The sequence below is a fragment of the Manis javanica genome, chromosome 1 (genome assembly GCF_040802235.1).
Source record: "Manis javanica isolate MJ-LG chromosome 1, MJ_LKY, whole genome shotgun sequence".
Taxonomy (NCBI): domain Eukaryota; kingdom Metazoa; phylum Chordata; class Mammalia; order Pholidota; family Manidae; genus Manis; species Manis javanica.
In genome coordinates this window covers 100987122-101012606 of record NC_133156.1, presented here as the reverse complement: position 1 = coordinate 101012606, position 25485 = coordinate 100987122, and the positions used below count along the sequence as shown (strand labels likewise).

Genomic DNA, 25485 nt, shown 5'->3' with positions numbered 1-25485 from the left:
ATTTAACCATTTTTGACTAATTTTCATGAAATGCTAGAGACTATCTTGACCACCAGATGGAGCCAGTATTGTTTGATTTGTGGAATAAAAAGTATGCTGAAAATAAAAATTGGTTAAATAAAATGAATTAAAATCCTAGATTTCTTATTTTAATTCATATACAGAAAAAATTATAGACTTTTAGCCTAGTGTTTGCCCAAGCTTCTGCCTAGTGTTTTTAAATGTGCATATAGACATTTTCATTAAATAATTTATTTGTTGTGAATAAATTTTTATTCTGGCAGTTTCATTGGCTAAAGAGACCAGTTTTCTTCTTACTCACTTTTTAAAGATATCATCTAATAACTTCCAATTATCATTAAAACAAAATTACTACAAGTCCATCCTACAATCACTCAATAAATATTGTGAATTATAATTCTTTACAATAAAGAATATATTGTGTATAGCCTCTTATTTTAATGTCACAGAATATTCCATTATTATTATTTCCATAATGGATTTTCTTAATAAAACAAACCAAAAAGGCGTTCTGACTGGGCTGGGGGGATGGGGTGGATATGTAGTTTATCCCCTGTAGCTCCTCAAGGAGATGATAGAACCTCAGTGAATGGCTGCAAGTCTCACAGGCTTCTACCCAGAAAGCTCAGTGCTCCAGGAGCCTTAATCAGGGGTAACAGCTTAAAGTTGACTTCTCCTGCTCCTCTCTCTTCTATTTAAATAAGTGTCAGAAATTATCAAATTCCTTAAAACTCAACTCAATGGGCAATTATCTATTGAGAAAGTATTTTTATGCTAGGTTCCCAAAGTTTGTGCAAGCCCCCATTCCATACAGCAAGAGCAGTAAGGCAACTGTGGACACTATTGTAATTTAAGATCTAAATATGATCAATCTGTTCATTGTCCATTCAGCTACTTTTTATTGAGTACATACTGTATGCAAGCTATATGCTAGGCCACAAACGGCACAGTCCCTGCCGTGTGTGTCCTATGGGGCAGTACAAAGTGGCTGTTACAATATGGCGTGATAGAAGCTACAAAGTGTTTAAAGGTTCAGATGAGGGGGAAATATTCAATTAAGGAGAATCAAGAAACAGCCATAAAGGATTCTTTCTAGGTAGATATTATTTATATAAACCCACACTTTGGCAGACTGCACTTCCTATTTACTATAGCCTAGAAGGTATGTAGGGTCTTTTTTGGTAGGATTTTATTTCATCAGGATACATCCAGCTGGTGACCTGATGCCTTTTTATGTCAAATTGGAATATTTTCTTCTAAGTTTTCTTGTGTCTCAGACATGAAAAAGAAATAGCCAAGCTGGTTGTGAACTTGTACCCATATAAACCCATGACTACATGGGTTTATATCCCTGTGTTCATAATCCCTGAGATAAGGAAGTTATTTAACCTCATACTGCCTTAGTTTCCTTATCGGCAGAAGGGGCTAATGTTGATTTTGAGAATTAAACAAGTAAATCAGATACTAATATCTGGCACATAGTAAATAACTTGAACTGTTAGCTATCATATTAGCTATTTTCAAGTCTGGTACTTTTCCTAGAATTAATTGAAGAGCTGATATATATAAAGTTTGATAAAAACATGCTTTGTAGCTTCCAGAAAATGTGATGAGATAATAGCTATATATAAATAGCATTGATATTTTTCTCTGTTCATTAAAGTGTATCCCTTTTGTTTTTAAATGCTGTTTGCTAAATTTTCACTAACACATTACTTTTATTTATATAAAAGTTTTCATTTATTATGGGAATTTTAAAAAAGTTTCCTTGAAATAGTTGGTCTAGGTCTATTTTAAACCATTTATAAGCAGTTACTAGCATTTTCCAACACATAATAATCATTCAGTAAATTTTTTTTTTTTATTATCAATGAATGTTGAGCTACTTGGAGGTGTTAGGTTTTTGAGCTCTGGTCCTGAGACAGTAGAGGGTATAAGCCCTTTTATCTATAAAATGAGATGTGTAGATGGATACCATTGGTTCATTAGCTAAGTAACCTATAGTTGAATAGTCATCACTCCTTTATACTTGGAACAAAAAAGGTTTTGTAACAAAGAATTCAAGTGGAGCAATAATTAAGTTTCTGACTAGCTCCTAAGAGAAGGGTTAGAAACATTCTTTATAATATACAGAGGCAAAAGTATAGAAATTAACCTCAGTCTCTTTACAGGTTGTCACTTAAACTAAGAGTCAGAACACAGGTTTTAGCACAGGGCTCTGCTGCTATTCTGCACGGAATCCTAGCTAAGTAACTCACCTGGACCTTGGTGACCTCACCTGTAAACTGAGGAGTTATATTAGAAGATCTTCAAGTTAATTTCTAGTTCTGGTGCTCTAATAAATTGATGCTCCTGTGGTAAATTGATGGTTATATTGATGTTGGACATTTTCGTCACCAAGCCCTTTCAAATATATTACCTTATTTTATCTCAGAGATAGCCAGAATACTTTAAACATTTTTTTCTAACACTATAACATAGATAAGCTTTAAGCCCACTAGGAAGTTGGTATTCTATCCAAGAATCAGCCATTTGATATTTATACTCAATAGCTTGATTTCTTAAGTATTTTCACATATGCTGCACTCATTTCACCCCTTAGATTACCTTCTAGAACAAAAAGCCTGTATCAAATATATTTTAGATATCTTTCACAGCATTTCTCAGAGTGCCAAACGTATGGGCGACACTTAGTAAATTTTCTTTTCTGAACCAAAGTTTTAATTGAAGACAGTAGGGCACAGCGTGGGCCTTTAGTATCATAAAGACCTGGACTCAAATCCCAGCCTTACTATATTCTAATTGTGGTTCTATCCTGTTTCCTCATTTGTAAAGTAGGTTTATGGATATTTTTCATGGATAATTAAGGCACCTTAGCATGCATAACATAATAGGAAGTCCTTAGTAAATGTTTCCCCACAATTCTTCATTCCTATTTTTTTAGCATATGTTTTAGAGAAATTTCAGTTAATGACAAATAGTCATCATATTACATCATTATTATTTATAAGTTATCATCCAGTGTATATTGAATTTTATAAGAAAAGTAAAAATAGAGCACTCTGACCCAAGAGAAACTGAATTTTTCAAACTCCTTGTGTATTTTTTGAGCCAGTTTTATGTCACGAAAATCATCCAGTCACTTATTCAATTTTGTTTATTCAGGGGGATTCAAGAACATGAGAAATGAATGTGCTACTTCCTGTTCTGGCAACATGGACTGAGTTAACGCAGAACTTCCTTTTCCTAAAAATATATAGAAATGCTGTATAAAAATATGGCCCAGCCTAATTTAAGTACTTAGTTAAGCTTGAGAGAGAGAGAAAGAGAAGGTAAGAAAGGAAGAAAAGGAATTCTTGGGTCCCAGGAATACAGGGAAAGCATAACCAGAGCTATTCAGTGGGCAAGTTGATACTATAGTTGCCCAGGAGGATATTAGAACCAGATGTAGGCTCTAGTAGCTAGAGGCTGGGGTTTTAATCTCACATGGACAGAGATGTAGCCTTGAGTCAAGAGAGGTGGAAACTAGAAAAGTTGTTTACCTGGTCAGGAAAACCACAAAGAAGCTTGTCATTTTTCAGAGCTGTGTTTAGGAAGAAAATATGTTTAATAAGTCTCTCATAAAAATCAAAACTCTAAACCTCTACCAGGTATGGCTATAAAGGCTATATATGGTTCAGGAATCCTATGCCAATAATTAAGCTGAAAAATAAAATGGCTCTGAATCGATGGAACTCTTTAATTTCCTGATAGAAACAAATTCAAAAATTCCCTATAGGAACTCTTACAACAACAATCTAGGTGCCTAGGATTCCTATGGAGCATCATAGAAATCCAGCTCTAGCCAAAGATAAACTTAAAATAAAAAATTAGAAAACACAATGAGAGACAATCACTCTAGGGAGAAAGAGACTTAACAGAAGGATCCCCAAAAGCAATCTGAAAGATACAACATAACAAGCATGTTTTAAATAATTAAAGAGATTTTTAAAGGAATAAAAATCATAGTAACAGACTAAGGCTATCAAAAAAAGAGTGAGTGAATTTGAAAAAGAACCAAGTAAAATATTTAGAAATAAAAAATATAATTATTAAAATCAATGACTCAGTTTATGTCTGAAAAACTGATTAGATACAACTAAACAGAGAATCAGTGAACAGAAATATAGAGCTAAGGAAATTACTCTGAGCATACTGCTGAGAAATGAAAACATGAAAAATGAATGTGCTGTGATCATACACTAAAAAGAAGCACTTTATATTAATATGATAGTCCCAGTTGGGAAGTAGAAAAGTTGACCAGATTTTTCACACATTTGGGTTTGTGCAACAGATGTATTTGACTATATGTACCATGTAAAAATGTTTGGGTTACAATTTCTTTGCAGTCCAAATAGAACCTTAGGAGGCTTAATACTGGTATCACAGATGTATATAAATGAAAAACCAGTCCACCTGAAGCTGTTTGCCTATACATTTTGATTAGAAATAAAATCAAGAAGAGGGGGAAAAACATCCTTAAGCAAGGCAATTAAATATCTCAGAAGGCCAAGATCTAGAGAAGCCATTGTGGAAGGATTACCACAATCAAGCTAATTAACATATCCATCACCTTGCATAGTTACCATTCATGTGTGTGTGTGTGTGTGTTAAGAATACTTAAAATCAACTCTCTTAGCAAATTTCTAATATGCAACACAGTATTATTAACTATAGTCACCATGCTATACATTAGATATTTGAACCCTTTTTTACCCTTTGACTGGCTTCAAAATCATATTAGGTAACCATAAAAAGTTACTTGATTCTTAGTTGACACTTTTTTTTTTTAGTTAGAAAATCTATTGAACAAAATGGCAGGTTGTTAATACATTCCACATTAATACCATTCTTCAAACTAGGTAGCAAAGAGGTAAACAAACTTGAATAGAAAGATTACTTGTGCTGATTACATCTTGCTCATCTTGGTTTGCTAGCCCAAGACCGTAAGAGATAGGCTGGGTTTTTTTTAAGAAACAAATTTCCATTAATGCATATACATATAAGGTATTGTAAAATGTTAGTATGTTAGCACTTGTTTTCTTGAGGCAAAATTGTTCTTTAAAAGTATATGTTAATAATCTTCATACGGAACTTTTGCAGAATCAAATCTACTGACTTGTTTTCTAATTTCTAATTTAGTAAATGTTATTTTTGTTTCTAGTAACTGTCCTGACTAATTTCTTAGACATATTTATTTTTTATTATGCCATCAAATTGAAGTTGTTTGTTGTTTAAATTAGTTGTTGTTTTAACTGTGGAACAAACATGGCAGGTAATTGGAAAATCAACCAGTATTAAAAAATTGCATTGATAAGGCAAAGAAATAATGTAAAATGGCATTGCTGACTTTTAGGAAAACCTTAATTGTTTAAAAGTGAGATAGATGGGTCATTTTATAATCAAATAAGTACAAATAAGAACAGCTACAGTGGTGCAATGTATAAGAAAGATATTTTTTAAATTGGTTGATAAATTAACATCAGTCACTTTCTAATCTAGGACATAGTTGTGGAGCTGATAGAGCTTATTGCTTTGATTTTTAAATTAAATGAAGGAAAACCAGTCTTAGATTCTGACTTCCTCTTCTGTGATATGAATGTAGATATTAATGTGAATCCATAGAGTCTTATTACTATTTATCCTAAGGTTATTCTCTTACTCTTCAGAGGAAGAGCTTGCTCCAGATGGTGCTGTTGCAGAATACAGAAGAGAAAAGCAAAAGTATGAAGCTTTGAGGAAGCAGCAGACAAAGAAAGGAACATCCCGGGAAGATCAGGTAACTTCCCAAACCAAAATCCATATGTAATTCATTGCCTTTCAGTTGTCTTCAAATTTTTTAAAAGGAGCCTATTGATTATACAAGGGGGAAAGCATTACCTCTTACAAATGAAAAAGGATATATTTGTATAGGGTGGGGTGACAAGGATCTTGGCCACCCATGGAAAGGCCCAAATGATAGAGTTCTTTCCAGACATTGTAGACAAAAAGCCTAAAACATTCAGGTTTCAACCTTGTACTCCCATATCAAGCATAGGAACCTTGTAAAACCACATATTATCAGATATTCCGGTAGAACCTTTGTCTAAGTGAATATTATGAAATGGAGAAGTAGTGATTATAAATGATGAAGGGATGTCTTGTAGCCTGGCTGCTCTTATGCTGACTAGCCACCTCTGCTTGAGATTGCACACTGCTTGTAAATAAGGGATTTGGTCCACTAGTTGACTTCTACTGTATGTAATTATAGAACTCTGCCTATTACAAGTAATTCCTGAATCTTAATGTAGTAATATAGAGGATTGTCAGATATCAAAAATGAAAAAGATACAGGAAGCTAACTCAACAGTTTAGGAGTCAACCATACACACCATGCAGCACTTGTCACTCAGTAAAATTAATCTCCTCAGTTACCTTCATGTTGAAAAGGTAGGGGGCAAATGAAAATCATTTATTTTGGGTACTGCCATATATATATATATATATATATATATATATATATATATATATATATATATATATATAAACATGCCATTTGAAGGGTATAAATGAAATAGGCAAAATAAAAGTAAATTTTAAAGCCCAAGCCTATTGGGATAAATTAATCTGATAATCAAGAACTATATTATAAATAACACCAAATTACTGGTAAGGAAGGGTCATGCATCTGTAGTCAGCATGAAAATGATCATCAGGAAAGCTCAACAAGAAGTCAGGTATAGGAAAATGTAATTACAAAGAACTAACTTGTGCAATTTTCAAAATAAATGGCACATCAAATGAAATTAAGAAAAAGTACGTTGATTAGCTTGTTCCCGTGGAGTCACAAAGTCCTTTTAATAACAACTGTAGTGAAAATACTACCAAAGATACAAAGGATCATTCTTATTCGTGCATTCCTCTTTTTTCCCCTCCTAGCAAATGATTATGAAGAACCTAACCATGTACTAATCACTGCATTTGGTGGTAAACAAGGTGGACACATCCCTCCCCTCCCTGAGCTGTCAGGGAAAAGAGCCAGTAAAACAAGTAATACCAATAAAAGGGAGAGAGCATTATGACAGGCTAGGTTTGGGAAACAATGTAAATGTATAACAGTAGGCCCTAACATGTCCTAAGAATCTGGGAAGGCCTCCCTGAAAAAACGATTTGTCAGCTGAACTTTGGAGGTCAACTAGGAGATATGTGGCTAGACAAAAGGAACACTGTGTGAGAAGTCTTTGATCCCTTTGTAAAGACCTCAAAGCGTCAAGTATGAGTGGAAAATAAACTGTGAGAGTGAGATGGGGCTGGAGAGGTAAGCAGAAGCCAGCTCATGCCAGGTTTTTTGGAGCCATATTAAGGAGCTGAGATTTTACCTAAAGAGCAATGGGGAGAACCGAAGGAATAAAGTGATATGCTCTCATGAGCAACTTGGGAAGATCCCTTCAGCCTGCCTGCAGCATAGAGAAGAGACTGGACCCAGGGCAGGCGTGGAGGCACATAGGCCAGATGAGAGACTCCTGTGTATAGATATACATGCACAGTCTGCTGCAGCCGGGTTTTGTGAAAACATCTTCTCCATGTGGGGCAGGCTCTCGCTGTGCTGAGGGTCCATGCTGTAAGCAGCTGACCATTCATTCCTTCAGCAAAAACCAGAAGACTAATTTCCCTGTAGATGCCAAACACAAAAGCTTCCATGCAGATCCTCTTCGTCACCCTATGTTGTGCCCCATTATTTTTGTGATGTTTTTCTGCCCTGTGTCATCTCTTGCATTCGGAATGTAGCTAGAGAAGTCCGATCTGAAATATAAAAGCCAAGAAAGGCCAGGAGGATACTTTTTGCTTGTCACTGTGCCCCTTCTTTGTGCAAATGCCAGTAGCACATTAATTGGCTGTAAAAACAGACTGCTTTGACACTTCGCCTCAAGGAAAAATGTCTAGGTCTAGCATAATTTCTAGGAAGTTTTTAAATTTCATTCCCCTGAAGAAGTCTCCTGTTTTCACTCTTCTTTATGCCCTCAGAAAAGACATTTCCAAGTGCACAAAAGCTCATCATTGAAAACTGATGGAGTTTACTTTTAGCCAATAGACAGACAGGTAGATATAGAGATATGTATATGGAAATTTATGTGTATACAATATAGGTACAGATACATAAGCACATACACACACACAAAAACATAGAAAGTCTTGAAGGATATATATCAAAAATGGTTATTCTCATTGATAGGATAACAGATATTTTTGTTTTGCATGTTTTTAATTTTCTAGTATTTCTACAATAAACTTTTCTTACAAAGGATAACAATAAAAGTTTGTAAGCAAAGTTTTTTATTTTAATGAATAACATTTAAGAACAAGGGATGCTTTCTTTATCTGTGAACATTGTTTGAAAAGCTTAGTCCTGTAATTACTACTCTAGAAACAAATAAAGTATCTAAACCCTCCTAACACACTAGGCAGCCCTCAGAATGCCTATGAGGAAATCCTCTATAGGAATTTATAGTTTTCCCTAAAAACTCATCTCATTCAGCAGCTATGGCAATTTATTTTTAGCTGTTGTCCATGTGACCATTAAATTTTACAGAAATGGGTTAAGATACTTTTCACTATCACTTTTTAGCAATACCTGTCCTTGTTTCTTGCAGTGATTTTGGTGACACCTGTCTTGATTGAGCTTAAGTTGTAGACCACCAAAACCTACATAATTTTTCACAAACTGTAGTCTTAATGATATTTCCTAGATAAATGCTGGAGCCTAGCAATTTGTTTCAACTCCTTAATATAGCTGTTATTCACATATTGAAATACCACATGTCTTTTTCCTTATGAACCATGAGTTTGTTAGTACCAAATTCAATGTCAGTACCTTAATTAGACCCTTGATTTTTAGACAGGTAGCACTTTATCCCATTTCACAATTACATGGTTTTTAAAACTGTAGGATAAAAAAACTTTTTTTTAACATCTGTTCTCTGCTCAAATGGGAATAAACCATTGAGGTATATCCAAGGTACAATATAAATGGTCTCTTTTTCAAAATAAATATTTAACATGATACTCATAAACTGTGAGAGAATCCTACTTCATTCACTTAACAGTAGAACATAATGCTTCATTATACAATTTTTAGTATCAGTAGAAGAGTATATTCATTACTTATTTTTTCCAAATTTATCTAGTTCCTTATTAGTTTCCATTTTTCCACTTGTATTAATATTGCTGCAGTATACATCTTTTACATGAATCATTTCTTGTGTTTCAGATTATTTTCTACATGTATTCCCGAGGATGGGAATTATTAAATAAAAGGGAATGATCATCTTAAAATTTTCAGATACATATTAACAGATTTTTAAACATCACTCCAGTTTACCCATCTTCCAACACTTGATGTGTTCATTCATTTAACCTTCCTCAACGTTGATGTTTTTACATTTCTGGAAATTTTTTCAATGAAAGATACTATTTGTTGTGTGTTTTTTGATTTCACATACATATAGTTTAGTGAAGTACCTTCCTGTCCTGTGGATGTTAAAAACTTCCCTACTAATAAGCATGCAATTTAAAGTTTAAGGGTCTTCTCTATAAGTAAATTTACACTTTCCAAATCAGAAGAGTCATGTTATCTCTGCAGGAAAACGTTAGAGCAAAGGCAAGCTGCATTGTCAAGGTTTGTGAATATCAATCATTGCTGCAGTTTTGTTATTTTCCTCCAAAATTAAAAGCCTAAGTATTTTCATCCTGGTAGGCTATTTTCTTTTCTACCAAATTTAAGTGTCCCTTCTAAAATTACATTTATCCTTATCAGAAAACTTAGCAGTCTAATTGTTATTTCAGACCCTTGCGCTGCTGAACCAGTTTAAATCTAAACTCACTCAAGCAATTGCTGAAACTCCTGAAAATGATGTTTCTGAAACAGAAGTAGAAGATGACGAAGGATGGTAAGGGCTTTGATTTCTTTATATTAACCATGAACAAATAGACTCTGAGCAGAGGCACTATTAGGACATTTCTACATTTTTTTTTCAGGCTTTACCTTAAATCATACCCCGGTCATTACAGGGTCTTAGCACCCTTTTGTTTCATCTCGCTTCAGTAAGCATTTTTTGATTGCTTGGTGAATACCTAGTATTGTGCTAGCCAGTGCAAAATACACAAGAAACATGACACTATCCCTGCCCTAAATAACTTTCTAGTATTGTGGAAAAGATAATATTCACATTAAACAGCCTTAAATTTTCTAAGTCATCAGTTTTTTACACTTTCCCACAAACATTATAGAACTCAGTAATCCATTTCATAATCCTACTAAGTTCCTTTAACAATTTGTGACCTACAGGATCCTAACAATGCCTACATAGTTAATGTGTTTTTATCTTTGGATGTTTTTCAGCTTTTTAAGGCATGGATAAGAAATAAAGGAATTACTGGCTTGTGCATGTCCTGTGCTTAGCACTTTGTCCTATACTGGCAAAAAGAAAAAAAAAAAAGAATTGTGCTTTCCCTTATCACATTCCTCTGTCCTCTAGTTGACTTCACATGTAGTATATTAGGACTCCCCACACCTAACTGCCTGCACCTCCCACTATACCCTGGCTCAGGCATATACTGCAGGCAAGCCAGCGGGCCACCCCACACACATGACTCACCCTCTGGAGCCTCTGAACTGTCACATGTGCCATTACCCTAATGCAGAATCATAGCCTCACTCCTCTCTGCCAAATAGCATCTCTGCCCTATTTCAAAACTCTGTTCAACACTCCCATCCTTCAGGAAACCAGTCAGCAAGATTTGTTGAGCACTCACAAATCTAGAGGGTGGAGGAAAGAGGGCTGGGACATGCATTAAAAAAGACATAAAAACACTTATTAAGAAACACTTAAGCAAGTAAGACTGCAGCTATATATAACTTTAATCAAAAGGGCTGAGGGAATGATGATTTGAGTGGAATGAATCCTATGTGCCCTAGAACTGTGAAAACACTTGCATGTTTCTCAGTATACAGTTTCTGTATGATCTGGGTATGATGCCAATTAAAAAAAAAAAACCTAGGTCTCTTTTAATTGGTTTGTATTACTTATGTGTATTTGTTTCTACTTAAATTCAAAGTTGCTTATAGGCAGAAGCTGGCTCCTCCCATAATTCTGTGCCAATGATGAAGACTCAGTGTGTGTTGATTGACCCATAGACATAAGTGTACATTGCATAGAACTTTCTGTTTTTTATATGACTGTACAGGTTTAGTTTTATTTTGGATTCCTTGAATATCTAAAAATATCTCTCAAATGTTTTGGGTTCCGCCTCCACTCAATAAATGTTTTGCCAAGTTCTCTTCCCCTTATTTTTGAATCCATATGCATTTTTTAAGGAAATATGATCCATGTGTTTCTGATTCATTTACACTTAACTCATCAAGATGGTGTTTTGTAAGAGCAGTTTGATGCCCAATAAGTTTTTTTAACCTTTTTATAAGCCATTTAAGTCCTTTTTTATTGAACAGGAAAGTCACCAACAAATTTAAACCCAGAAGTTTCATGTGAAACTCATAACCCACAGGACTCAAATTTATTTTTAACTTGGCAAGATCATTTAACTTCCCAAGGATCTTCCTAACCCCTAGGTTCGGTATTCTCTCATTTTAAATTCCTCATTAGCTTTAGATGCCAATTAGTGTTTTTTAAAATGTCATTTTTTTTTTTGCCTTTTCATAATACAATCATTCTAACATCCACATTAGAAAGTTAAACAAATGGGAAAACTCCACTGGATGGGGAAAAACATCACTGGTCAATGATGTTAACCAATTCTCTATCTGGGGAACAAAAATAAGTGGTAAAGGAAGGGGAGATAAGTTAAAGGAACCATTACCAGGTCTTCAAGGGGTTCAGCTCTGCTTTCAGTTGCATCTCCTAAGCCAGAAAGTCAGAACTGTACACTCTGTACCTACACAGTTTTTTGTATTTGTTTTATCGAACATCTAATACCATAAGTGTTCAAGGCACTATGTAGAATCTTATTACATTCGTTGGGCCCTTATATAGTGTCTTCTTATTGTAATGCAGACTGAAATTTTTGTAACCTGATATACAGCAATATCATTTCTGTTCATAAATAAGGTAGTTCAGCTTTATCAAGTCTCTGGTTGTTTAGATCATCTCCCATAAAGTATATTCCACTCAGAAAAGAAATGATTTATAGCAAATATTATGAGTGCATGGCATGTGCATGTGTGTTATGCATAAATTACATGGTTACCAGACTATTTTTTAGGTCACGGTTGCGCTTTTCTAAGAAGTGAAAGTCAGCCAGTGTTGTACTACACTGTCAGGGTCTGTTATCTGAGGTAAAATGATTGCTTCTAAGACATTTTTATGTGTCCACATGAGTGACCACATATTGAAGGATCATTTTCATTTTCTGTCAAGATAGAAACCATTACCAATTTGTTATGTTTTCTTTTACTTGGCAAACTGTTCTATTTGCATTTTTGGCCGAGCTGCTGTATTGGCATGGTATACAACAGACATTTGGGTACCATTCAGCAACATTCTACTTTTTATGCAAAAAAAAAAAAAAAAAGTGGGGGGTAAGAGAAAGAAAAGAAATACGATTCTATTGTAAACACTGTATATGGTGTTTGATAATCATTCCCAGATTTCACTGTCTAACAAGGCATTTAAAGAAGTGTTATTAGTAGATCTAAGCTGAAATGTATGATAGAAATTTTTCACTCAAAATCATTAGGATTCTTCCTTTGTTGGGATATATACTAACAATATTTGGTGGCGGTGATGAGCACCACATTCCAGCGTAGCAGTTAAAGTAACCTCTTTGCCACGACATTCCTTCATCCCATAGCATCACACTCTTATAGCTGTGGAATCCTTTTACAAGCATGGATTTTATAAAACCAATTAGATGCATAGCAGGACTCATCAGCCAAAGGATTCATATGACCATATGCCATATGCCATTTTGAGTTTGGTAGATAAAGCTTGATTAGCTCCAATAAGGTTTTGAGAGCTGTGTCTGACATGGCAGTGGAGAGACTTGTGAAAAAGAAAGTCACTTGCTCCTTACAGAGCAAAATCAACATTTCAGGGAGAAGAGAACAATTAAATCAGAGAGTAGACTGTGATCTGGTGAACATTATTCACTACTATGTTCCATTGAAAATTCTTTCTAGATTGTAAAATCTAAGATTAATGTAAAACTTTACAGTAAATATACATGATAAAATAATAAAAAGTATAAAGGTCTGTCTGCCTTCCTCCCCCTCTGTCTCTCTCTCTCTTCTACCATTTCCCATAGTACATACAGCGTTCAGTTATTTTAAGTAGAAAAACACTAACAGTTACATGGTTGCCCCAAGTAAATATTTTAATAATGACTTTTATTATATAAGGAAAAAGATATTCACTGTAGCAAAACTAGAATACACACCCCTCAAAAAAAATTAATTCTGCTAAAAATCCAAATGAGCTTGAAAGTGAATTCTTCCGCAGTCAAGCCTCCAGATGGAAACACAGCCTGCCTGCAACCTTGTGAGACCCTGAGCAGATGACTCAGTTAAGCTCAATGTTCCTGACTCATGGAAATCATGAGAGTGCCATTAAAGGAGAATTGCAAGAATTAAGAGCTTATGCAGATGGAGAACTTCTTGATGACATTATAGTGATGGTGACCAACAAGAAAAGTCAGGACCAAATGAGAGAGGACCTGTCCCTGTTCTAGGGAACAACACAATTTGATTTACTGTATGGCTTCATGGTATATTAGACAAAAATTGCTCTGTTACAACTGACTCCTCTAGTCTAAAGTCTTCTGATAACAACATCTTTGACAGTAACATGCCTTCAAACAAGGGCAGTTTCAGTTGGGGAGATGAGGGAAGGCACAAAGCTGCAGTGCCACCCCTTGCAGTTTCAAGTACTGAAAAGAAACATTCCAGAGTTGCTACAAGTTCACAGAGCAGAAAACCACTAATGTCAGACAGACTTATGATGTTGGAGCTGCAACCCAAATAAAGTCAACAGTGAAACCTCTGAGGGAGCCAGAACCCTCTAAAGATGTGTTTGATATTAAGCCGTAACCAGATGATCTTATTGATGAAGATCTGTTTTCTACAGGAGAATCCCTAATCTCAGAGAAAACCTACAGTGACACTTACGTATGGTTCTTCTTGCTCTTCCATTGAAATTTATCAGCCACCTGTAAGTCACAGTGCAGATAGGGTTGCTCATTTAAACAGACTGCAGTTCCAGCAAGAGCAGAAATGTATTCATACTGCCAAGCAACTTGACAGACAGAACAACCAGGTATATGAACAGGATGTTTCTGTGAACCAGAAGTGTTTACAGGCATAGAAGAGACTTATAGTCCCTTCTTTAGAAACAAGTCAGAAAAAAAATGAGTATTGGGGAAGAAAAATTTCAGAAGAGAAAGTTGCCTGTGGTAAGTTCAGTTGTTAAATTTTTTAAAAATGCAGTCATGGAGGAAAAGAAGAGGAGGAAAATGGTGATTGAGGGTCCTGCACAGAAGTATCTCCAGCAGTATTTCAGTACCAGTAAAGTCTGAAAGGACACCTTCACTTCCACCTTCTGAACAAGTTAACAAGAATATAATTTTGAAGGCTATACCCAAAGCTCAAGAATAACAAAAAAAAACTATTCTACAGTCTCACAGACACAGACGCTTCCAGTTGCTCCCAGAACTTGAACTCCTCAAGAAGAATTGCTAGCCGCAATGGTCCAGGGGCAAAGCAGGATCCCCAGAATAAGTCTACCCATTAAAGAAGAGGAAACAAAAGGAGATAATATAGAAAAAAGTCAAGGAACTCTGCATATCAGTCAAAATTACTATGACACAGAATCTATGGTCCATGCAGACACAAGAACATGTGTTCTGAAGAAGCCAAAGCTGTCTGAGGAAATAGTAGTGGCACTAACCCAAGAGGCAGGAATGAAAACTGCGTTACCCTTTGGGTACTTTCAGGACACCTTATGCAGACATGAGATTGTGTACAGCCAGATAAACCTGCAAGTCCCAAGTTTATAGTGGAAGCTCGCCACAGCTCCCCAGGATACATGTCAGGCCAAGAGCAGGACATGTACTTGGAAGGAATGAATCCTGTAAGCCAACCTGCAGCCTCAAACAAGGGACTCAAAGTCCCCTCCGCCTGCAGCAGCTTGATGAGCAGGCAGCTTGATGACCCACATAGTAGCTTTTCATATGGTCTCACAAGTGCCAAGGCCATTATGGAGACAAATACTGAGACAACTGGACTTCATGTGGCACAGAAACCAGAAAAACTTTTGGAGCACTGTGAGTACTGGCCTGCCCACAAAAATGGAGACAAGTGTGCATACCTTCACCCCATTTCACCTTGCAAAGCTTTCCCCAACTGTAAATTTGCAGAAAAATGTTCATCCGCGTTGTAACTGTGATGCAAAACGTACTAAACCAGATTGTCCCTTCACTTGTATGAGTAGAATTCCAGTACTGTCTCAAAAACCAGCAGTTACAACACTAGCACCACCTTCTTGTAGTCAGCTGTGCCATTATTGCCCTGCCTGTAAGAAAATATGGAATGTGCCTCTGTCATCCAAAACACTACAGATTTAGAACTCACTGTGCAAGACCTGACATTCTACCATCCCACCATTACTGTACCGCCCAACATGCCTTGAAACAGATTCAACCTCGAACCATTGAATGACATCCAGTCCTACCTGGCAGAAGGGAATTGACTTTGAAAATTAACATTTACTGATAAAAAATATTCTACAGAACTTGTCAAATCTTTGAAACCTGGAGTATGTTGCTTTCATAATATGGAAAAAAAATGAAGAAGGCAAATTAATATCTCAGTATTCATACAAAAATAATTTTGACATTGCTGGCACAGAGATCCCCAAATCACCCTCTGAAAACTGATGGGCTGAAGTCCCATGTGTCATAATGGTCCTTATTTTTCAGAGGTTATGACCCAATCTGTAGGTCCTAGGAAGCTTTATTCCAGGTCCCACTGTGTGATCTTCTTCTCTAGCAATACCAGTGCAGTGCTTTCTGAATTAAATGTGCCCAACAACATTGACTTAGACCTGCTACAACATAATTCTTACCATTCCCACAGCAACTACACACATGCCCCCATGTCTGTGGCATGCCATTTGATTTTATTATTCTTGTTTGCTTTATTATGGAGGTATGTTCCTTCTATAAACAATTATATTGAGATATTAACATATAATAAAGTATACAACATAATGATTTAATACAAATATATTTTGCTAAATGTTTTCCACAATAGGATTAGTTAACACATCCTTCACCTCCCATAATTTGCTTTTTGTTGTGGTAGTGGTGTTGCTGAGAACATTAAAGCTCTACTTTCATAGCAACTTTCAAGTATCCAGTACAGTACTGTATGCTGTATTTACCATGCTGTACCCCCGAACTTACTTATTTTATAATGGAAAGTTTATACTCTTTGACCAAGATCTCCCCATTTCCCCCACCCCTCAGGCACTGAAACCACTATTCCACTGCCTGTTTCCATGAGTTCAATGTTTTTAAAGTCCACATATAAGTGAAATCATACAGTATTTACCTTTATCAGTCTATTGCACTTAGAATCAGTTCCATCCATGTTGTTGCAAATGGCATAATTTCCCTCTTTTTTAAATGGCTGAACAATATTTCATTGTGTGTCTGTGCATGTGTTTCTGTGTGTGTATCACATTATCTTTATCCATTCGTCCATTGATGGACAGAAAGACACTTAGGTTGTTTCCATGTCTTGGCTGTTGTGAGTAGTGCTGCACTGAAAATGGTAGTGCAGGTATCTCTTCAAGATAATGATTCTGTTTCCTTCAAATAAATACCCAGAAGTAGGTAATTGAAATTGCTGGATCATATGTTAGTTCCATCTTTAATTTACTGAGGAGCCTCCATACTGTTTCCAAGTGGCTGCACCAATTTCTTTTTCTTACCTGATTGCTCTGACTTCCAGTGCTATGAATAGTTGTGGTGACAGTGGACCCCCTTGTCTTGTTCTTGATCTTAGACATTTCAGCCTGTTATTGTTGAGTATGATGTTAAATATGGGTTTGTCATGTATGGCCTTTATTATGTGGAGGTATGTTCCTTCTATAAACAACTTGTTTAGAGTTTTTATCATGAAAGCCTGGATGTTGAGTTTTATCAAATGCTTTTGTTGCATCTGTTGAGATGATCATATGATTTTTGATTTTCAATCTATTAATCTTACGTATCACATTTATTGATTTGCATATTTGAACCATTCTCACATCCCAAGGATAAATCTCACTTGATCATGGTGTATAATCCTTTAATGTGCTGTTGAATTCAGTTTGCCATTATTTTGTTGAGGATTTTTGCATCTATATACATCAGACATATTGGCCTATAGTTTCTGTGCTTGTATTATCCTTCTCTAACTGGTATCAGAGTAACGCTGGCCTTGTAAAATGAGTTTGGAAGTGTTCCCTCCTCTTCAATTGTGTGGAAGAGTCTGAGAAGAATTGGTGTTAATTAATCTTTAAATGTTTGGTAGAATTCATTAGTGAAGCCATCTGCTCCTAGGTTTTTGTTAGGAGATTTTGACTACTACATCAATCTCTTTGTTATTGATCTGTTCAGATTTTCTGTTTCTTCATGATTCAGACTTAGTAGATTCAGTTTTTTGAGGAGTTCATCCATTTCTTCTAGGCTGTCATATTTGTTGGCATATAATTGTTCACAGCAGTATCTTATCCTTTGTATTTCTATGGTATCAATTGCAATGTCTCATCTTTCAGTTCTAATTTTATTTATTGAGTCCTCTCATTTATTCTTAGTGAGTCTAGCTAAATGTTTGTCAGTTTTGTTTATTTTTCAAAAATCCACCTCTTAATTTTGTTGATCTTTTCTGTTGTTTTCTATTCTCTATTTCTTTCATTTCTGCTCTAATGTCTCTCTCTCTCTTTTTTTTTTTTTTTTGGTGTTGCTGAGGATATTAGAAATATTTTATTTGCTATTTATTGCTTTTCTTAAAAGCATTACTTTAGAGTAGTATTTTTTAAACTTCAGTGTGCCTAAAACTCATTCCATGGCTCACTCAAATGAGGTTGGTGTTGATACGCTAGGTTTTGGTATTGTCAGTATTTTGAATTTTGTCCATTCTAATAGATATTATGGAGTGGTATTTATTTTTATTTTTATTTGCTATTCCCTAATGACCTATAATGTTGATCAACTTTTCACATGCTATTTACCATCTGAATATCTACTTTGGTGAGGTTTGCTAAGGTTTTTTGCCCACTTTTTATTTGAGTGGTTCATGTTCTTACTGTTGCATTTTAAGAGCTCTTTGTGTATTTTGGATAACAATCCTTTATCAGATGTGTCTTCTGCAAATATTTTCTCCCAGTCTGGGACTTGTCTTCTCATTCTCTTGACACTGTCTTTCACAGAGTAGAAGTTTTTTATTTTAATGAAGTCCACCTTATCTTTTATTTATTTTTTATTGATAATGCCTTTGATGCTGTATCTAAAAAGTCATTACCATAACCCAAGATCATCTAGATTTTCTCCTATGTTATCTTCTAGGAGTTTCACACTTTGGTGTCTTACATTTAGGTCTATGATTCATTTAGAGTTAGTTTTTATAAAGGCAGTGAAGTCTGTGTCTAGATTTTTTTTTTTTTGCTTGTGCAGCATTGTATTTTCACAGATTTTTTTTTTTTTTTGGCAGGTCTGCAGAGTTACTTTAGCATGAAATCTCATCATTTCTTTTAAAACCACTTGTTTATTTTAGCCAATTATCAATTATTCAGATTAATTAATAAGATTATACAAAATAATTGACAGAGTAGAAGTCACTTACATTTGACTGACAAGGAAGTATGCATCCTTTTTATACTCTTACTCTTCTACTGGTAATAGGAGATAAAGGTAGCTCTAGATCCCACCAATTCATTCCTGAAGCATGTGTTTGCATGTGCTCTGTTTCAGGCATCCAACTGGAATCTTTATGTTATCTTCTCTTATTTAACCCTCATAAGAGCCTCAGAGGGTAGCACCCATCTATGAAGGATTACAACTTCATCAGATAATGAGTATTAGTCCCATTTTATAAATGAGGAAACTAAAAGTTCAATGAAAGAAGGTTATTTGCCCAAGATCACACAGTAATAAATGGTGAGGCTGTCAGTACCACTTAGGAGCTCATGCTGCTTCCAGAAAACCAGCTTTTGTCAATAATGATGTCAATATAAAGTGATAATCAGTAAGATGAGGGAAAAAAAGTCACTTGATTTTCAGAGACCTTTGATTCTAAATAATAATATCTGTCTTCTGGAGCTGGTTGTATATATCGCCCAGAATATATCTGTTCTCATTTTTGGAATACTTTCCAAATTCCCTTCAAGAAATGCATCATTATATGGGACTTTCTGTAATCCCATATATGGTAATCCCTGCTAATCATACAGTGGGCTGTTAAATCAGACTGACTGCCTGGGTTCAGATCCCTTCTCTGACAGTGACTGCTGAATGACCTGAGCAAGCAGTCTCTCTTGCAAGCTCAATTTTTTTCTCCTGTGCAGTGGAGATAATAATACATACCTCAGAGTTATTGTTAGAATTAAATGAGATAATTCATGTAAAGTAGTCAACACAGTGCCTGACTCCTAGGGAATGCTCAGGAGTGTAGGAAAGGAAAGGGGTACATGGTACCTGAATAGTATTGGTAAGGCTGGACAAATTATTCAAGTAGCATGTTGTAAATTAAATAAGCAAAATGTTAGTTATACAGTCAGTCCTCTTGATGTAATGACCTAAAAGAAAATTAATATATAAAGAAAGGGCCAATGTTAATTTTCTTCAGCTGTGATATCTGTGACCTAAATGGAATATAGATACATACATTAAATTTGTTAGTAGTGGTCAGTGGTTCTATTTTGAAATCTGTTGAGAAAAAGAGAAAGTACAGTAAAGCAGGTTCTTGAGCTAAATTCAGATTATAAAATGCTGAGGCATGCAGAGTTTAGGTAGTATAAATTTTAACATTCATAGAGAAATAGGAGGAGAGTGTGGGCAAAATTACCTTTTCTATGTCAGGAACATGTGGTCATAGATTGTGTACTCTCTCTAGAATCCTTTTTTCCTCTTTTCTTTTCTTTTTTTTTAAGCTGAGAGTGTTTGGGAACAGAAAAAAGCAGCATAGGCATAAGTAGTTTATTTCTATTAGAAAGTTTAAGGAGTTGGGATTAGCACAATGTAGTAAAAAAGTCATTGCACAGTAGTAAAGATAGCAACCAAGCCAGTACCAAATGAAAGTCATTATACACAAGCACTCAATAAACTATCAGCAAGTGTTCTGATACTTTAGCCATATCTGAAAGTTAAATGATGCTTAAAGCAGGATTGAAAAACCTAAGTAGTATGATTCCAAGTGAAATTTAATGAAAGCAGATGCATAATTTTTACATAATTGGTGTATTTCTCTAAAGGCAGTTTTAAGGAATGTGTCATTTTCTTTCTTAGAGTTACTAGATGAAAATTTTGTCATAATGGTTTTTTTAAACAACCTGATTTGTATTTATAATACATGTCAATATAGAAAACATGAAAAAACAGAAAATAAAAAAATACTACTAATTTCATATCCCACAGTTATCATCATTAATGCTTTTGTCTATTCTCATTATGTATATATGTATATAGTATATATACAATTTTTCATTATAAGCCTTTCATCAGTGAATAATCCAGTAAATATTCTATGAATCCACTGTTATTTCCTTAGGCTAAGAGAAGTAGAACTGCTGAGTCAAATATGTTTTTATTACAAAATTTTATCAAGGTATAATTAACATAGAAGAAAATGCACAGTTCTTGTCTGAGTTTTGACAATTGTACGCATCCATGTAAATACCACCAAAACTAGATATAGAACATGTACATCACCCCAGGAGGTTCCCTTGTGCCCTTTTTCAGCTAACCCCCTTCCCTAATCACTCACTGATTTCTGTCAGCTCAGGTGTACTTTTGAAAACATTTTTGCTAGATTGCATTCTAAAAAGTTAAGTCATTTATACCTGTACCAGCAATGTATGAAATTGCTAGTTTCTCCTTAGTCTACGTATTATGTATGTATGTGTTACAATGTATCACAAAATTAGATTTAGATATATTCATCTGGCTAGTTTCTACTTTGTATTATTTTGTATTTCTTTGTTTACTGGCAGAGTTGAACTTTTTAAATATGCTAACTGGCCATTTGTATTTCATTATTGTTGTAGTGGTGCTTGTTAATTATATAGTCTAATATGATTATATCTTGTTGATTTACAAAAGCTCTTAAATATTAAGGGTATTATTTTTTGTTTTTGATATTTTTACCAGCTTGTAATTGCCTTATAATTTATTTATGGAGGTTTTGTTTTGTTTTGTTTTGTTTTGTTTTGTTTTTAAAATAGTTTTAAATTTGCATTGCCAAATCTGCCAATCTTTTCCTTCATATTTTCTGCCCACTGTAATTCTTTAGGTGTTCATAATCCTAGGATTATATAAATACTTAGTTATATCTTTCTTTAATATTTTTATGATTTTTTAATTTTTAATTTATATCTTTAATCCACCTAAAATTGAGTAGTTGTATTATATTAGGTCAATGTTAACAACTCTCTTTTTTCTCTAAGTTGCTAACCACCAGAATTGAATACTCCTGTGTTTCCCTTACTGACATTAAATGTATTCTTTATCATAGAGTAAGGTCTTATGTATATTTTGGGGTCAGTTTCATTATTTTATGTGGATTTTTCTATCTACTCCTGTGTTAGTACTTCACTGCTACATTATTGTAGCCATATAATAGTATTTGGCTACTATACTATTATAGTATATATATATATATATACACTAGCAAGTTGGACCTTTATTGTTCAACACTCATATTTTTACTTTAAAAATGTAAGTGACTGGATAATGTGCTACATTCTTATTTTCTTTTAGTTAACCACATCTGGAAAAAGATTATACAACTGACCATGGAATCAATAAAAAGGCCCATTATTTAACAGGTGGCCACTACCTGAATTGTGGTCCTAATGCCAAGAAGGAAATAATAAGTCTTTACACCTTTTCCACATGGAAAAGATTGCATGTGGAAAATAAGTAGCATGAGGAATAATAAAAAAAAAGAATAAAATCTAGGATATTTGATTGCCATTTTCTGCTATAGGTTTATAAATGTTTTTATGAGAAGTTTGTTCAGAATTTTTTCCATCTCCCTGGTACTGAACAAAAGCACAAAGGACTCACAAAGTCATACAATAGACAATATCCCAGTTTTATTTTATGTGATTTGAATCCCCAGGACATCTAGGATGGCCATGTATAAATGCAAGTCACAAAGTTCTCTTCCAAAGACATTCATTAATAATCTTTCTACTTCTTAACATTTTGAATTATTAATATCCCTCTCCTCTCTGTTATTAATGCAGATAATCAAGTTAAATGTAATAGCCTCTCTGTTCTGTTCTTTGTATACAGATAATTCAGTTGACCATGATATATAAAATGTTGAGCTTGGTCTGTTTCTTAGTACGAATAAAAGTTATAGTAAGAAACTAATTTTTACTGAACATTTACAAAGCACCAGTCAATCTTTTTTAAACCTTTAAAGCTAGTAGATATTGTTCTTAAGCCCAAATTATATGAGAAGAACGTGAGGCACAGAAAAGTTAAGTAACTTTGGTCAGGATCTCATAGCTTGTAAGTGGTAGGTCTCAGAAATAGCCAGTCATACTTGGCCCAATAGTTTGATTTTATTTGTTTTCAAAGACATTATCTCTTGTTTGTGATTTGTATTGCAACAGTTTCTTTAACTGAGCTAGCCTGTGTGTTTTTCATGTTTTCTAATAAAACAGTGTTGTTTTAAACTGCAATAATAAGGTGAAACAAGTGACTTTGGTGCCTTATTCCTTTGGTAAAAAATTGTCTAGCCCCCTCTTAAATCATGGAAGATGCTAAGTCTATGTCCCTAATATTATGATCCCTATATTATTTGAAGAATTAAAATTCAGAAATTTTTTTAAAAGTTTGTTTAACTTGAACAAGAAGTTCCTGCCACATTTACCAGTAATTTTTCATAGCAATATACATAGTAGAGTGGTCATGAGGATGGGATTTGGAGTCAGACCCAAATTTGAACCCCAGATCAGAAATTTACCAGCTGGAGGATCTCGGGCAAATTGTATATCCTTTCTAACCCTGTTCCTTAAAGTATAATCTGGAAAAAGATTCACACTTCTTTTTTCATATGTGCCAATACTTTAACTCTTTAACTTCTTAATTCCTAAAAATGCTTTGAACATTTGTGAAGATAGAATCTTAAGTTACTTTTAATCAGTGACATAGAAAAGTCCTTATCTTTAAAACTCATAAGGTTTTTCCATAAATATGTTTTAATAGTTAAAATACAGAAATGAAGGAATCATCCAAATGATGTTTTTAAATATATTCTAGAAATCATAGGAAAATGTCAAAAATTATAAATGAAATTGCTGTTTATATTTTAAATAGTATCAAAAGTAAATAGAATTACAGGAGAAAAATAGTTGGATATTTGGGGCTTATAACATCATTCCCTATCTGGCTAATTTTTATTAATTCATCTGAAATGAATGTAAAAGCTTGTGATTTTTTTTTTTGAGAGGGCATCTCTCATATTTATTGATCAAATGGTTGTTAACAACAATAAAATTCTGTATAGGGGGGTCAATGCTCAATGCACAATCATTAATCCATCTCAAGCCTAATTCTCGTCAGTCTCCAATCTTCTGAAGCATAACGAACAAGTTCTTACATGGTGAACGAATTCTTACATAGTGAATAAGTTCTTACATGGTGAACAGTACAAGGGCAGTCATCACAGAAACTTTCGGTTTTGATCACGCATTATGAACTATAAACAATCAGGTCAAATATGAATATTCGTTTGATTTTTATACTTGATTTATATGTGGATCCCACATTTCTCCCTTTATTATTATTATTTTTTTTATTTTTAATAAAATGCTGAAGTGGTAGGTAGATGCAAGATAAAGTTAGAAAACATAGTTTAGTGTTGTAAGAGAGCAATTGTAGATGATCAGGTGTGTGCCTGTAGACTATGTGCTAATCCGAGCTAGACAAGGGCAATAAAACATCCACGGATGCAGAAGCTTTCAAAACGGGGGGGGTGAGGTTCTAAGCTTCACCACTGTTGTTCCCCGATTTCTCACCTGATGGCCCCCCTGCGACTGTGCCTGTCTTAGGTTGTTCCTCCCTTGAGGAATCTTACCCGTCTCTGGCTAACCAGTCATTAAAAGCTTGTGATTTTTAAGTAGTTGTACTTTCTTCAAGTTACTTTCAACACAAAGTAGATAGTAAAGATCACAGTAATTCATAGGAAGTGACAGACAAAACGGGAATGAGTCCAGAGATCAAAGAATGTTAAAAAATATATTTTAAAAGCCCAGGAAAATGAAGTCAGTGGGATTTTTCATGTCCAGGACAGTCAACTGAGAAGGAGAAGAGGCTAAAGAAGAGAAAGAAATCAAGAAGGAAAAGTAAAGATGAAAGAAGACTCAAAATGGGAAACAGAAACAGGTTTACAGGAAGCAGAGAAGAATGACACAGAAATAGCAGAACTCAAAAGAGAGGTTTTAACAATTGAGAATAGGAGAAAAATAGGAACAAAAAATTAAAAGTATTGGAACAAACAAAAGTAAGTATAGGAAAACAGAGCATTCGGTAAGCCAAGCAAAGAAGAAAATAAATACTGGCCTTCAGGGAAAAAAAAAAAGATGAAATCAGGGGGTTTTCTTTTACTGTTGCTCACTGTTAGCACAGGGAAAGCCTCCTTTGGTCTGAACTTTGAACACATGTCAATATTTCTCAGTTTATGAGTTTTAAAAGCCAACTATTAAAGATATCTTGTTTTCCTTAGTTAAAAAGAAAAAAAGTCCTCATGTTATAGAGTATCTTTAATAAATATTGAGAATTGCTGGAGCATATGTGAAAGATGTATTTTCAAAATGTCTTCAGCAGCATGGGAACAGTCAATTTTCCTGCCTGTCTAGCATGCCTCACATGCAGCGGGACACAGGTGGGAAGACTTAAGAGGCTTTCCAGAATAAATCTGCAATATGCATTCTTACACCTGCCCGGGGGTTTAACCAACTGCTCAGCCAATAACATTTAATCTATGGCCCGTGTTCTAGCAAAACAACATAAGGAAGGAGTTGCGATCCCAAAGGCCTGGTGAGCAGCTAGGGTACATGGCTATCTGCCTGTCTCTCTTAAAACAAATGCACGAACAAAACAACTTCCCTAATGTGATGGAAACTTATTCAGGGCAAATTCTATGAAAGCAGAATCAATACAGAA

General features: G+C 34.7%; 1 protein-coding gene and 1 pseudogene across 4 annotated transcripts in view; both read left to right on the top strand.

Moving 5' to 3' along the window:
• CWC27 (CWC27 spliceosome associated cyclophilin) overlaps positions 1-25485 on the top strand; it is a 213946-nt gene that overhangs the window by 165532 nt on the left and 22929 nt on the right. For 3 of the 4 annotated variants that reach the window (XM_073235715.1, XM_037013614.2, XM_037013611.2), the window contains exons 12-13: positions 5730-5839; positions 9883-9986. In XM_073235715.1, coding sequence (XP_073091816.1) covers positions 5730-5839; positions 9883-9986 — 214 coding nt within the window. Of the gene's footprint in view, positions 1-5729; positions 5840-9882; positions 9987-11154; positions 11180-25485 lie in introns of those variants that run through there. The other variant, XM_037013612.2, reaches the window with a different exon arrangement.
• On the top strand, positions 11307-20711 carry LOC140849173 (zinc finger CCCH domain-containing protein 14-like; annotated as a pseudogene).